Here is a 12,891-nt window from a genome sequence, read left to right on the forward strand (position 1 = left end):
CGGGGGGGTTTGTGTGTGTGTGTGGGGGGGGGGTTGTGGGGGGGTGATGACTGCGTGGTGTCGTTCAGGGTGCTGGTCGGTCGCCGGGGGCAACCAGGATGCTTTGTGCAGACCTCAGGCAGGTGGGGGGGGTTGATAGAAACCATCAGGACAGTGAGGGGGGGTTGAAGGCGTCTCATCCAGTTACCTGAGAGTCTAACGTCCCTCACGCGGCTCCCCCCCCTCGACACAGTCTGACGCATGAGCACAGAGAACACCTGTCAGTCACATGACCAACCAGAGGGAACAAGTAGCACCTGATTGGCTGAGACACGACATGTGACGACGGGCGTCTGCAGCGTGTCGGAGCAGGAAGCAATCAGAACACACGTGATGGGGTTAAAGCCCCCCCACCTCCCCCATGTCCTGACCCGTGACGCTCCGCTGCCATCGCCTCTGTTCACATGACCCCCCCACACCCGTTAACACACACGCGTGTCGTGGAGCACCCACCTTGTGTCTCCAGGCCCTCACACAGCTCGGACTGGGCCTCGCCGTTGGGCCGCAGCCCGCCTTTGGGGCTGAACTTGTTGGACATGGTTGCCGCGGTGACCACCGCCTTCAGGCTGCGCTTCCTCTTGGGGACGTTCTGCTCCGGGTGGAAGAGCACCACGTAGACTTTGGGCATGTAGAGCATCCCCAGAGAGACGGAGGCGCTGAGGCTGACGGAGATGGTCAGGGTGGTGGTCTGGATGTACATCTGGGGGGGGCAGACAGTCGTGTTCTAGGTTATGGTTGATGATGAAGGGGGTGTCGTTAGGAGCGCAGCTGGAACCCATCACACAAAATCAAATCCCATGTTTTATTGTGAGAGCCGTGTCCTCCTCGAGCTGCAGGGAGAAGAACTGTCTGTGGAGCGTGTGGTCGTTTCCAGCAGGCGGGGGCGTCGCTGGGGGGTGGGACACGCTCCGCAGGACTCCTGGGCTCGCATTGAAATCACAGCTTCTAGTGAAAACCTCAGGACGGCGACGGGCGTGAAGGCGTGAAGCCCTTCGCTGCTCTTCCTCATCTCTCCTGAGTTCAGCATTCAGTCATTTATTTATTGGTGATGTGCAGTAATAGAGGAGCCCCCCCCCCCCCAGGTGGACCTGTCTAACACCTGCACACGAGTGTCTGCATCCAGGTTTCAGTCAACATGAGGAGTCTGAGGTTGGTGGACCGCTGGTCATACGACACGCTAACACGTGTGTGCAAAACGCTTTCCTGACACGATTCAATCAGTTTAGTCACAATCTAATAAAAATGCTGAGAATAAGGAGTTTGAATTGAGAATTAAACCTAAATCATGTTCTAAACGTAGTTTTGTTCTCCGCTCCAGTGGGTGGAAACGGATTCACTTGTGTTTATTCTGGGACTCACTTCCTGCTGAATGAACTCAGTCTGTTGGTTTGAAGATGATGAAGAGGAGGTGAAGGTGCGGGGAGGAAACAGCTGCAGATATCCTTCACACGCCCGCCTCAGGTGTTGTCTGACATTACATTTGCAGTCATCACAAATGAAGGAGCTGTTTGCTGTGGGAACCCCCCCCCACCACCACCACCCCCCATGTCCTGAAGCACCAGAACGTCAGGAGTTCTAAATGAGATTTCCCACACGGGGTGACGACACACAGCCTGTGGAGCTGTGAAGAGTGTCTGCTCCTGTTGAGATGAAGCTGTGCAGCACGAAGCTCAGCTCTACGTGACGAACACATTGTGTTACAACACATGTAATAAACACATGTGTTTATAACACATGTAATAAACACATGTGTTTATAACACATGTAATAAACATATGAAGCTGTGCAGCACGAAGCTCAGCTCTATGTGACGAGCACATTGTGTTACAATACATGTAATAAACACATTATGTGTTTATAATACATGTAATAAACACATAAAGTTCAGCTCTATGTCCTCAGTGATGAACGCATTATGTGTTTATAACACATGTAATAAACACATTATGTGTTTCTAACATATGTAATAAACACATTAAGTGTTTCTAACACATGTAATAAACACATTATGTGTTTCTAACACATGTAATAAACACATGAAGCTGCAGAATCTGTCTGACACGTTGCTTCCTCTGTTTAGCTGTGGCCTTCATTATCTACTATCTTTAAACACATAAAGAGCTTTAAAGTGGGAATAGAGGATTTTTCTCTGTTACACTTAAATAAATTGATGGATTAACGTGAGACTTGTGGACCGGTGGAGTAAATCCAGATCTGTGCAGCGGTTCTTTATTCTGGAACACCTTCCTGATCGGGTTATGATCGGGGTTAGTTCATATACCCTCCATTATTTATATATAAATTAAATCAGCTTCATGCTCCTGACAAGAACTCCATCAAACACACAGCGATCAATACCTCACCAATGCATGTGTTTTCTAGTAATAACACAACTAAAGGAGGCGTCGCACAAAGGAAACCTCTAAAGGAGAACGATGTGGCTCCAACACGGACGTGACGGCTCAGGCTATTGCTTGGCGATGGAGGCGGAGTGTTTAGGCTCAGGCTATTGCTTGGGTTGGAGGTTGAGTGTTTTAATCTTCAGAGATGATTGCTTCTGGTCCAGGGGTAACTGGGGAACTATATTGCCCCCCCTCTGGGGTATTGAAACGACTCGTCTCAATACCTCTGTCCAGCTCCTCTGGCACTGCTGACGTGAATGTTTGGGGGGGGGGTGTGTGATCACAAATCTGCTCCATCAGCAGATTGAAATCAATACTGGCTCAATAATCCATGTTTCCTTTGGAGTAAAGATGGTTTGAAGAAACACATTCTATTGTATTCTGGAGGAGGAGGAGGAGGAGCAGGAGGAGGAGGAGCAGGAGGAGGAGGAGGAGCAGGAGGAGGAGCAGGAGGAGCAGGAGGAGGAGGAGGAGGAGCAGGAGGAGCAGGAGGAGGAGGAGCAGGAGGAGCAGGAGGAGCAGGAGGAGGAGGAGGAGGAGCAGGAGCAGGAGGAGGAGGAGGAGCAGGAGGAGGAGGAGGAGGTTCTAATGATGTCAGGTGATGTGGAGCCGGTGATAGGCTGCAGGCGGCTGACAGGCCCTTATTAGGATGCCTACCGCAGACAATGCAGGTTGTATTTACAGCAGACGTGTACAGTAGTACCAGAGCTGTGCTTTATGGGGGGGGGGGGGGGGGCACATGTTCCACTTGTTAATTAAAGGATTGGAAAAATGTAAAAACTGCAGAAACTGTGTGGATGCGTTTAGCACATTTTTACTTGGCGCCTCCCACCCAACTGAGTGTCTATAGAAACACTATGCATTCATCAGATGGGGGGGGGACAACAGATTAACATTAGGAGAGATCAATGCACTCGTGGGAAACCCTGCAGACCAGATCACCAGAAAACAGGACGCTAGAAGAAAGAAGCTGCTGGTGATGAAGGGGTTAAACAGACCTAACAATCAGCAACAAACTGATGACACACCTGAGTACAGAAACATCAGAGTAGCATGTGGGAGCAGAACGCCCCCGTTCCCCTGAGGAAACAACAACAACACAACAACAAACAACAACACCAAGAGAAACAACAAGAAACAACAAAGACAACAACCCTAACCCCTAACCTTAACCCCTAACCCTAACCCCTAACCTTAACCCCTAACCCTAACCCCTAACCTTAACCCCTAACCCTAACCCTAACCCCTAACCTTAACCCCTAACCTTAACCCCTAACCCTAACCCCCTAACCCTAACCCCAACCCTATCCCTAACCCTAACTTAACCCCCAACTCCTAACCCTTGACCCTAACCCTAACCTTAACTCCTAACCCTAACCTAACCCCTAACCCTAACTTAATCCCTAACCCCTAACCCTAACCCCTTACCCCTGACCCTAACTCCTAACCCTAACCCTAACTCCTAACCCTAACCCTAGCCCTAACCCTAACCCTAACCTAACCTAACCTAACCCTAACCTAACCCCTAACCCTTGACCCTAACCCTAACTCCTAACCCTAACCCTAGCCCTAACCCTAACCCTAACCTAACCTAACCTAACCTAACCTAACCTAACCCTAACCTGAACCATAACCCCTAACCCTTGACCCTAACCCTAGCCCTAACCCTAACCCTAACCTAACCTAACCTAACCCTAACCCTAACCTAAACCCTAACCCCTAACCCCTAACCCTTGACCCTAACCCTAATCCTTACCCCTAACCCTTACTTAATCCCTAACCACTAACCCTAACCCCTTACCCCTGACCCTAACTCCTAACCCTAACCTAACCCCTAACCCTTGACCCTAACTCCTAACCCTAACCCTAACCCTAACCTAACCTAACCTAACCTAACCTAACCCTAACCTAAACCATAACCCCTAACCCTTGACCCTAACCCTAACCCTTACCCCTAACCCTAACCCTGATTCTAACCCTAACCTGACGGTTCTCAGAGGTTCTAAAAGCGTTCTAATCCTAACAGGATGAATAACGGTGACAAACTCAAATGTAAACAGACTCATAATCTAAACGTAATCCAATCTTCCTCCTGATGATGAACACATGATGTGAACCACTTCTGACTGGAAACATGGTTCCCAACGTGCTCTGATAGATGGATTAATGTACGGATAGAAGATCTGCAGGTTCTCCTGTGGAGCAGCTGATCATTGGCTGCACTGATCAACAGTATGTACAGGACGTTTGGAACGTGTACCTTCTCTGCTGACTGCGAGGTGCCGAAGAAGATGGGGATGAAGGCCAGCCACACGATGCAGGTGGTGTACATGGTGAAGCCGATGGGCTTGGCCTCGTTGAAGGTCTCGGGGACCCCCCGGGTCTTGATGGCGTAGACGGTGCAGGTGACCATCAGCAGCATGCTGTAGCCCAGCAGGCAGATGAGCGACAGGTCGCTGATGTCACACTTCAGCACGCCGCGCGCCAGCGCCGGGTTGGCCGTGCGCTGGTCCTCGTAATCGATGATGGCCTGGGACGGGTCCACGCCGAACCACACGCACACCCCCAGGAGCTGCACCGAGATCAGGCTGAAGGTGATGACCAGCTGGGAGGCGGGGGAGATGAAGCGGGGGGCGCTGACCGACATCTTGCCCTGCTCAAAGATCCTGTAGATGCGGTTGGTCTTGGTGAGCAGCGCCGCGTAGCTGATGCTCATCCCCAAGCCCAGGAAGATCCTCCTGAGGGAGCAGATGAACACGTCCGGGGCGGAGATCATCAGGAAGGTGGTGGCGTAGCACAGGAAGATCCCCGTCAGCAGCACGTAGCTCAGCTCGCGGCCCGACGCCTTCACGATGGGGGTGTCGTTGTAGCGGATGAAGGTGGCCACCACCAACACGGTGGCCATGATGCCCAGGACGGCGATGAGCACGGGGATGATGGCCCAGGGCGAGCTCCACTCCAGCTTGACGATGGGGATGGCGGTGCAGCCGGTGTGGTTGTGGTTGGGCCGCAGGTCGAAGCGACACATCTTGCAGGTGAAGGTGTCGGCCTGGTACTGGTAGCCGTCGCAGCTCTCGCAGTGCCAGCAGCAGGGGATGCCCTTCACCGTCTTCTTCCTCTGCCCCGGGCGGCAGGGCTGGCTGCAGATGGACGAGGGCACGTCCTGGGTCGCCCCCGGCCACTGCATCTCATTGGTCTGGGGGGGCAGATAACAGAGAGGAAGGGTGATGTCACCAGCAGTTACCCCTGAAGCCCAGGCTGAAGAAACGCGTCATTACCTCAGGAACAATCAGAGACTTTACTACATATTGGAACGATGCTCACATATTAAACAACACGCCACATGCATGAGGACACAATTTAATTAACACTCGCTGGATGAGTTTACACACACAGAGAACGGGAGGGGGGGCAGTGCATTGTGGGTATCAAGACATCAGTGTGAGAAGTCAATGAAGGATAACTCGAGAGGAAATAACTAAGGTTTAATTACTGCAGAGAATGCTGCTCATTCGAGAGGGGAAACGAGTCAAAGCAACACAGATGAGTCAAAGCAACACGGTGGAGTCAAAGTAACACAGTGGAGTCAAAGTAACACAGTGGAGTCAAAGCAGCACTGTGGAGTCAAATCAGCACTCTGGAGTCAAAGTAACACAGTGGAGTCAAAGCAAGTGGAGTCAAAGCAGCACTGTGGAGTCAAAGCAGCACTGTGGAGTCAAACCAACACGGTGGAGTCAAAGCAGCACTGTGGAGTCAAAGCAACACGGTGGAGTCAAAGCAACACAGTGGAGTCAAAGCAACACAAGGAGTCAAAGCAATATGAGGAATCAAAGCAACACTGTGGAGTCAAAGCAACACAGTGGAGTCAAAGCAACACGAGGAGTCAAAGCAACACGTGGAGTCAAAGCAACACGTGGAGTCAAAGCAACACGGCGGAGTCAAAGTAACACAGTGGAGTCAAAGCAGCACTGTGGAGTCAAAGCAGCACAGTGGAGTCAAAGCAGCACTTTGGAGTCAAACCAACACGGTGGAGTCAAAGCAAGTGGAGTCAAAGCAGCACTGTGCAGTCAAAGCAACACAGTGGAGTTAAAGCAATGCTGAGGAGTCAAAGCAGCACAGGGGAGTCAAAACAGCATAGTGGAATCACATGTTATTGTTTCATCTCGCTGCAGCTTTCTCAAGAGGGTTGTGACACAAAGAAAGAGGTGAAACAGGTCATTAATATTCATTATTAAATAAACATCTGGATGGTTTAGATCAGTGGTTTTTAGTTTAAAAATGTCCCGTGGTGTTTGTGATTGGAGCTCTGTGTGCAGGTGAGGCTGAGAAGGTGTTTTATTTCTGCATTAATCTGATATCATAACTACAGTTTGTCTGAAAATTGAATTAATATGAAGTCATGTTTGGCTTTAGAATTTGAAATTCACAGCTTTAACTGTGATTCATTTTCAATATAAAGTTCTATGTGATGGAATGTTGATGTAAACGTATAAAAATAATGATAATGTATTTTTGAAGATCACGTCGGTTTAAGTTGTCAATGCTTAAAGGAATATGGAATAATCTCGCTCAGATAAATAACTCTCACAGATTCAGCTGTTAGTCTATCCATCAATATAAAAACCTGTTTAATTCAGTTCTGTGAGACTCGAGGAAACAGCCCCCGCCTCTCCACTCAGTAGGACAGTCGTTTAAACCAGCGGTCCCCAACCTTTTCTGCTCCACTGACCGGTTTCATCTAAGACAATATTTTCACGGACCGGTCTTCATTTGCTCGATAATCGTTAATGACGCCAGGACAGCTGTAGTCTGATAATAAATCAGTGGTTTTATGTAAAATGTAGACATCAACAGACAATAAACAAACTTTTTTTCATAAATCGATAATCAATATCTCTATTTCGTCTCTGTAAACGGAATAATTATAAGAAACAATTACATTAAAAACTCGATTCAAGTGACTGCACTGATGAGGTTTATTTAGAAATTTCAGGAGACAATGACCCCTGAGGTGTGTTCCATAGGTCTGCTCTACTCCAGTTTGGTTTGGTTTTCGGTCACAGCAGAAAATCGCTTCACAAAGACAGGAGGTTGGAATGGAAGCAGGGTTTTCCATCCTTTTAGGGCGATCTCAGGATAATCTGCCTGGACTTTAATCCAGAACTCTGGTGCGTTTATGGGCGCTTCATTGTGTGTGTGTTGATGACCTGTCACGTGACCGAGACCCGTCAAGCGGGACAGATGCATGAATTAGTCAGTGCGTCATTCCACACAGACGTCACTTTTCAAATTTAACGTCTTTCAGACTCCGAAATAAATAAAACGGAAGTAAATAAGTTCTTCTTTCTGAGAGGCCTGGTACCAGATGACCCACGGACCGGTACCGGTCCGCGGCCCGGGGGTTGGGGACCACTGGTTTAAACCGCTGTGTGTTAAAACTGTTGGATAAATCTGGAAACGTGGACACAGATGTTAAGGAGGAACAAACTAGAAGGAGGATCAGACTAGAGGGTTAGGGTTGGGGTTAGGGGTTAGGGTTGGGGTTAGGGTTGGGGTTAGGGTTGGAATTAGGGTTGGGGTTAGGGTCAGGTTTAGGGTTGGGATTAGGGTTCGGGTTAGGGTCAGGGTTGGGGTTGGGTTTACGTTTGGGGTTAGGGCTCGGGCAGGGTTAGGGTTAGGGTTGGGGTTAGGGTTAGGGTTAGGGTTAGGGTTAGGGTTGGGGTTGGGTTTACGTTTGGGGTTAGGGTTGGGGTTAGGGTTGGGGTTAGGGTCAGGGTTAAGGTTAAGGTTAGGGTTAGGGTTAGGGTTGGGGCAGGGTTAGGGTTAGGGTCAGGGTTTGGCCTCACGTCGAGGTGCAGCTGGTCCGTCCAGTGGCCGATGATCTTGTACTCTGTGCTGGTGTTCTTGATCTGGTACTGGTAGATCTCGTAGCGTCCCGGCGCGTCTCCGTTCACGTTGAAGACCACCGGGGTGCCGGCGATTCCTGAGGTGGAGGGGGAGGGGGGTGGGAAAAACAGCTGATGGTTCATTCGAAGGACGTTCATTAACTTTACATGAAGTCAGACGTGGTGTCAGTTCAAACCGTCCTCAGAGGAACCTGATTGGAGGACGTGAAGCGAAACAGCTCAGAGGTGATGATGGGGGGGCTGTCTGTTCATGTTCCCACATCATCTCACACCCCTTCATTGCTCCCCCCCACCCTCCCCTCAGAGTGCTAACGAATGTTATCACTGGTCTTTACCCCCTGTGACGTCTCCCTCGTCTTCGTGAATCTTTCTGAGCGAAGCCACAAACAGCTCCAGCTTCCACAACCTTATAAAGGGCGGGGGGCTGATTTAATGGTGAGGACCATCACAGCACGGCCCCTCAGAGGGCAATTAACAGCCGCCCCCCATCTCCAGGTTCTGTTTCCTCTCTCCTTCGGTGTAATTTGACAATAATGTTGATTCTGTGACTCTGGGCTGAGGAGCGTGAAAAACAGAAGATAGTTCATTTTCTCTTGAGACGCGTTTCAGCCAAAAGCGGCTGAAACGCGTCTCTTTGGGACATTTGGACATCGTGTCCACACGATTCTACAGCTTCACGCTCTTTTCTGGAAGAGAAAAATCACGTACGTATCTCACATGACGTAACGCTGCGTGAGGGTTAGCATCTCCTCTGTGTGACTTATAACAGGAAAGGTTGTGTGGTTTCTGCATGTGGGGCACAGTATTGATCAGTAACATCTGACCTGTGTGTGACCTGTGTGTGACCTGTATGTGACCTGTGTGTGACCTGTGTGTGACCTGTGTGTGACCTGGCTTATTGTGTGAAGCCCAGAGGATTTACCTGCATCACCATACTTTATGAAGAAGCGTTTCTGAGACAACCAAACACCTAATCATGAGGCTTTTCTTGCCGCTCTCAGCAATACAGGACCTGAGCAAGATGTTTGTTTCTACTAATTTGATTGCATTAATCGATTAGTTTCACCTTTACACTTCTAAAAAGTCGATGCATGTTTTGCGCTGCTTGCAAAAACGAACAAACTAGTTTAATAACCAGGTTGTGTTTGTGAGAAGAAGCATTGACCGTGTGTGTGTGTGTGTGTGTGTGTGTGTGTGTGTGTGCGTGTGTGTGTGTGTGTGTATGTGTGTGTGTGTGTGTGTGTGTGTGTGTGCGTGTGTGCGTGCGTGCGTGCGCGTGTGTGTGTGGCGCTATGTTAATACTTTGACAGCTGACACAACTAGAATTTGTGGAGACAACGGGTGAATGTGAGGCGTAATAATTATCATTTAATTCATGGAGCCACTCAGAATGGTCTAAATCCGCTGCAGTTTGACTCTATGATTGGCTAGAATTACCATCGTGTGATGTTTCTCCTCCACTCAGGCGGGTTTACGTACGGGGACACATTAACGGCTGTAATTTGCTTCTGTTCACCATAGATAATGTGATCAAACACAACTTTCATTTCCAGGATGTCAGAGTTGCTGTTAAAGCAAATCAATGGGTTAAAAGCCATTAAGACCCGCCTGGAGGAACGTCTTTATTCATGTATTAAAACTGAGCAGATCGTGTGAGAAAATGTAAAGTGTGAGGGTGAGCGTCCTCGGTTTGATCTGCTCAGAAGTTCAGAATAAAAGTTCAACAAAAACTAGTTCTCACATTTTATTCAGATGATCTACAGTAAATGTCAAGTTTAAATTCATTTAATTACTGTCCATACACTGAAAGCTGTTTCTCTTTGCTTCAGTCACCATGGCTATCTGTAGGCAGTTCCCAGAATGCATTGGGATCATGACGACGCGTCTGTTATTTTATACAGCTTTAAATTCTCTGGTGTCGCTGATCGATTCTCCAGCCGTTCCTGTTGTAGTCAGTATTCCTGTTGTAAGTCAGTGTTCCTGTTGTAGTCAGTGTTCCTGTTGTAGGCAGTGTTCCTGTTGTAGGCAGTGTTCCTGTTGTAGTCAGTGTTCCTGTTGTAGTCATTGTTCCTGTTGTAAGTCAGTGTTCCTGTTGTAAGTCAGTGTTCCTGTTGTAAGTCAGTGTTGTAAGTCAGTGTTCCAGTTGTAGTCATTGTTCCTGTTGTAAGTCAGTGTTCCTGTTGTAAGTCAGTGTTCCTGTTGTAAGTCAGTGTTCCTGTTGTAGTCAGTGTTCCTGTTGTAGTCAGTGTTCCTGTTGTAGTCATTGTTCCTGTTGTAAGTCAGTGTTCCTGTTGTAGTCAGTGTTCCTGTTGTAAGTCAGTGTTCCTGTTGTAGTCAGTGTTCCTGTTGTAGTCATTGTTCCTGTTGTAAGTCAGTGTTCCTGTTGTAGTCAGTGTTCCTGTAATAGTCAGTGTTCCTGTTGTAGTCAGTGTTCCTGTTGTAGTCATTGTTCCTGTTGTAAGTCAGTGTTCCTGTTGTAGTCAGTGTTCCTGTTGTAGTCAGTGTTCCTGTTGTAGTCAGTGTTCCTGTTGTAGTCATTGTTCCTGTTGTAAGTCAGTGTTCCTGTTGTAAGTCAGTGTTCCTGTTGTAAGTCAGTGTTCCTGTTGTAGTCAGTGTTCCTGTTGTAGTCAGTGTTCCTGTTGTAGTCAGTGTTCCTGTTGTAGTCAGTGTTCCTGTTGTAGTCATTGTTCCTGTTGTAAGTCAGTGTTCCCGTTGTAAGTCAGTGTTCCTGTTGTAAGTCAGTGTTCCTGTTGTAGTCAGTGTTCCAGTTGTAGTCATTGTTCCTGTTGTAAGTCAGTGTTCCTGTTGTAGTCAGTGTTCCTGTTGTAGTCAGTGTTCCTGTTGTAGTCATTGTTCCTGTTGTAAGTCAGTGTTCCTGTTGTAGTCAGTGTTCCTGTTGTAGTCAGTGTTCCTGTTATAGTCAGTGTTCCTGTTGTAAGTCAGTGTTCCTGTTGTAAGTCAGTGTTCCTGTTGTAGTCAGTGTTCCTGTTGTAGTCAGTGTTCCTGTTGTAGTCAGTGTTCCTGTTGTAGTCATTGTTCCTGTTGTAAGTCAGTGTTCCTGTTGTAGTCAGTGTTCCTGTTGTAGTCAGTGTTCCTGTTGTAGTCATTGTTCCTGTTGTAAGTCAGTGTTCCTGTTGTAAGTCAGTGTTCCTGTTGTAAGTCAGTGTTCCTGTTGTAGTCAGTGTTCCTGTTGTAGTCAGTGTTCCTGTAAGTCAGTGTTCCTGTTGTAGTCAGGGTTCCTGTTGTAGTCAGTGTTCCTGTAAGTCAGTGTTCCTGTTGTAGTCAGTGATCCTGTTTTAGTCAGTGTTCCTGTTGTAGGCAGTGTTCCTGTTGTAGGCAGTGTTCCTGTTGTAGTCAGTGTTCCTGTTGTAGTCAGGGTTCCTGTTGTAGTCAGTGTTCCTGTTGTAGTCAGTGTTCCTGTTGTAGTCAGTGTTCCTGTTGTAGTCAGTGTTCCTGTTGTAGTCAGTGTTCCTGTTGTAGTCAGTGTTCCTGTGCTGACAGCAACTAATCCAACGGTGCCAACAAAGGGGCATAAAGAAGCATAAAGCATAAAGAAATGTGGTTTCATTCTCTAACACCAGTCTGCTATAGATTATTCCAGATTAACACTTCAGAGCGACGCTGGGAGGATTGATCTGGAGTCGTCGCCATAAAACCTGACAGAGAGGATTCTGGGACGCGCCGGTTGGGATGCAAACGTGCTTCTGGTTTTACAGTGAGGGATGACCTCACATCAGGTCAAAGGTCATCAGGGGGGAGACTACCTGCTGCAAACAGAAGTCCTGTTAACATCATGACAGTCAGATCCCTCCTTCATTAAGACGTGTTCATCCGTTCCATGTCTTTGTCTTTACTTTAAAACTTTCTACATTAATCGGAACACAAAGGCTTCTGGGAAATAAATGCCTTATCGTGACTTTTCCTTTTTGGCATTTTCCCTCAACATCCCTGATCGCTGCTAACAACATCGATCTGGTGGAAACATTTGACTTTACTGCTTTAGAATTGTGAACTCTTGAACGCAGGACATTTAGAAGGAGAATTCTGTCTCGTATAGAAATAAAGTCATTCAAGCAGATAAACATCCAGAAAAGGACTGAACTGGTTTGTGTAACAAAGGATGAGGAACCTGAACCCCGTCAGCCGAGGACACAAACACCAGTGTGTTCATCAGACAGCAGGATCTGTAATAACCCCCTCGGCCACTAGAGGTCACTGTTTGGTGAAGCTGATGATAGTTTGTCACGGTGTGACATCCGTCAGACCGCTTTCCTCCCGGGGTCCGGGTTTCCTGCTATCTCCCTCCCCAGGTGGATTCGGCCCTGACGCCCCCGTCAGACAGGCTGATGCGGGCAGGACCCCCAACCCCCCCCGACCCCCCCACCAACACGACCTGCAGGCGCCGACAGCAACCCGTTCAGAGCTTTAATTCCCCTCATTTCATGGTAAATTATTCCTGGGGTGTGCTGCTGTGGCTGTGACCCCCCACCCCGTGCCCCCCAACGTTTGTGTCATACAAATAACAAGTTGCATTAACAGTTGCA

The 12,891-nt window shown here is 48.3% G+C and overlaps 1 protein-coding gene across 1 annotated transcript in view; it reads right to left on the reverse strand.

Moving 5' to 3' along the window:
• LOC137611911 (metabotropic glutamate receptor 4-like) overlaps nucleotides 1-12,891 on the reverse strand; it is a 152,714-nt gene that overhangs the window by 2,230 nt on the left and 137,593 nt on the right. Inside the window, exons 8-10 of the mRNA XM_068340077.1 lie at nucleotides 8,288-8,424; nucleotides 4,702-5,637; nucleotides 493-739 (exon numbers count right to left, since the gene is read on the reverse strand). Of these exons, the coding sequence (XP_068196178.1) occupies nucleotides 493-739; nucleotides 4,702-5,637; nucleotides 8,288-8,424 (1,320 nt within the window). The remainder of the gene's footprint in view (nucleotides 1-492; nucleotides 740-4,701; nucleotides 5,638-8,287; nucleotides 8,425-12,891) is intronic.

This window comes from Antennarius striatus, chromosome 2 (assembly GCF_040054535.1).
Source record: "Antennarius striatus isolate MH-2024 chromosome 2, ASM4005453v1, whole genome shotgun sequence".
Lineage (NCBI taxonomy): Eukaryota > Metazoa > Chordata > Actinopteri > Lophiiformes > Antennariidae > Antennarius > Antennarius striatus.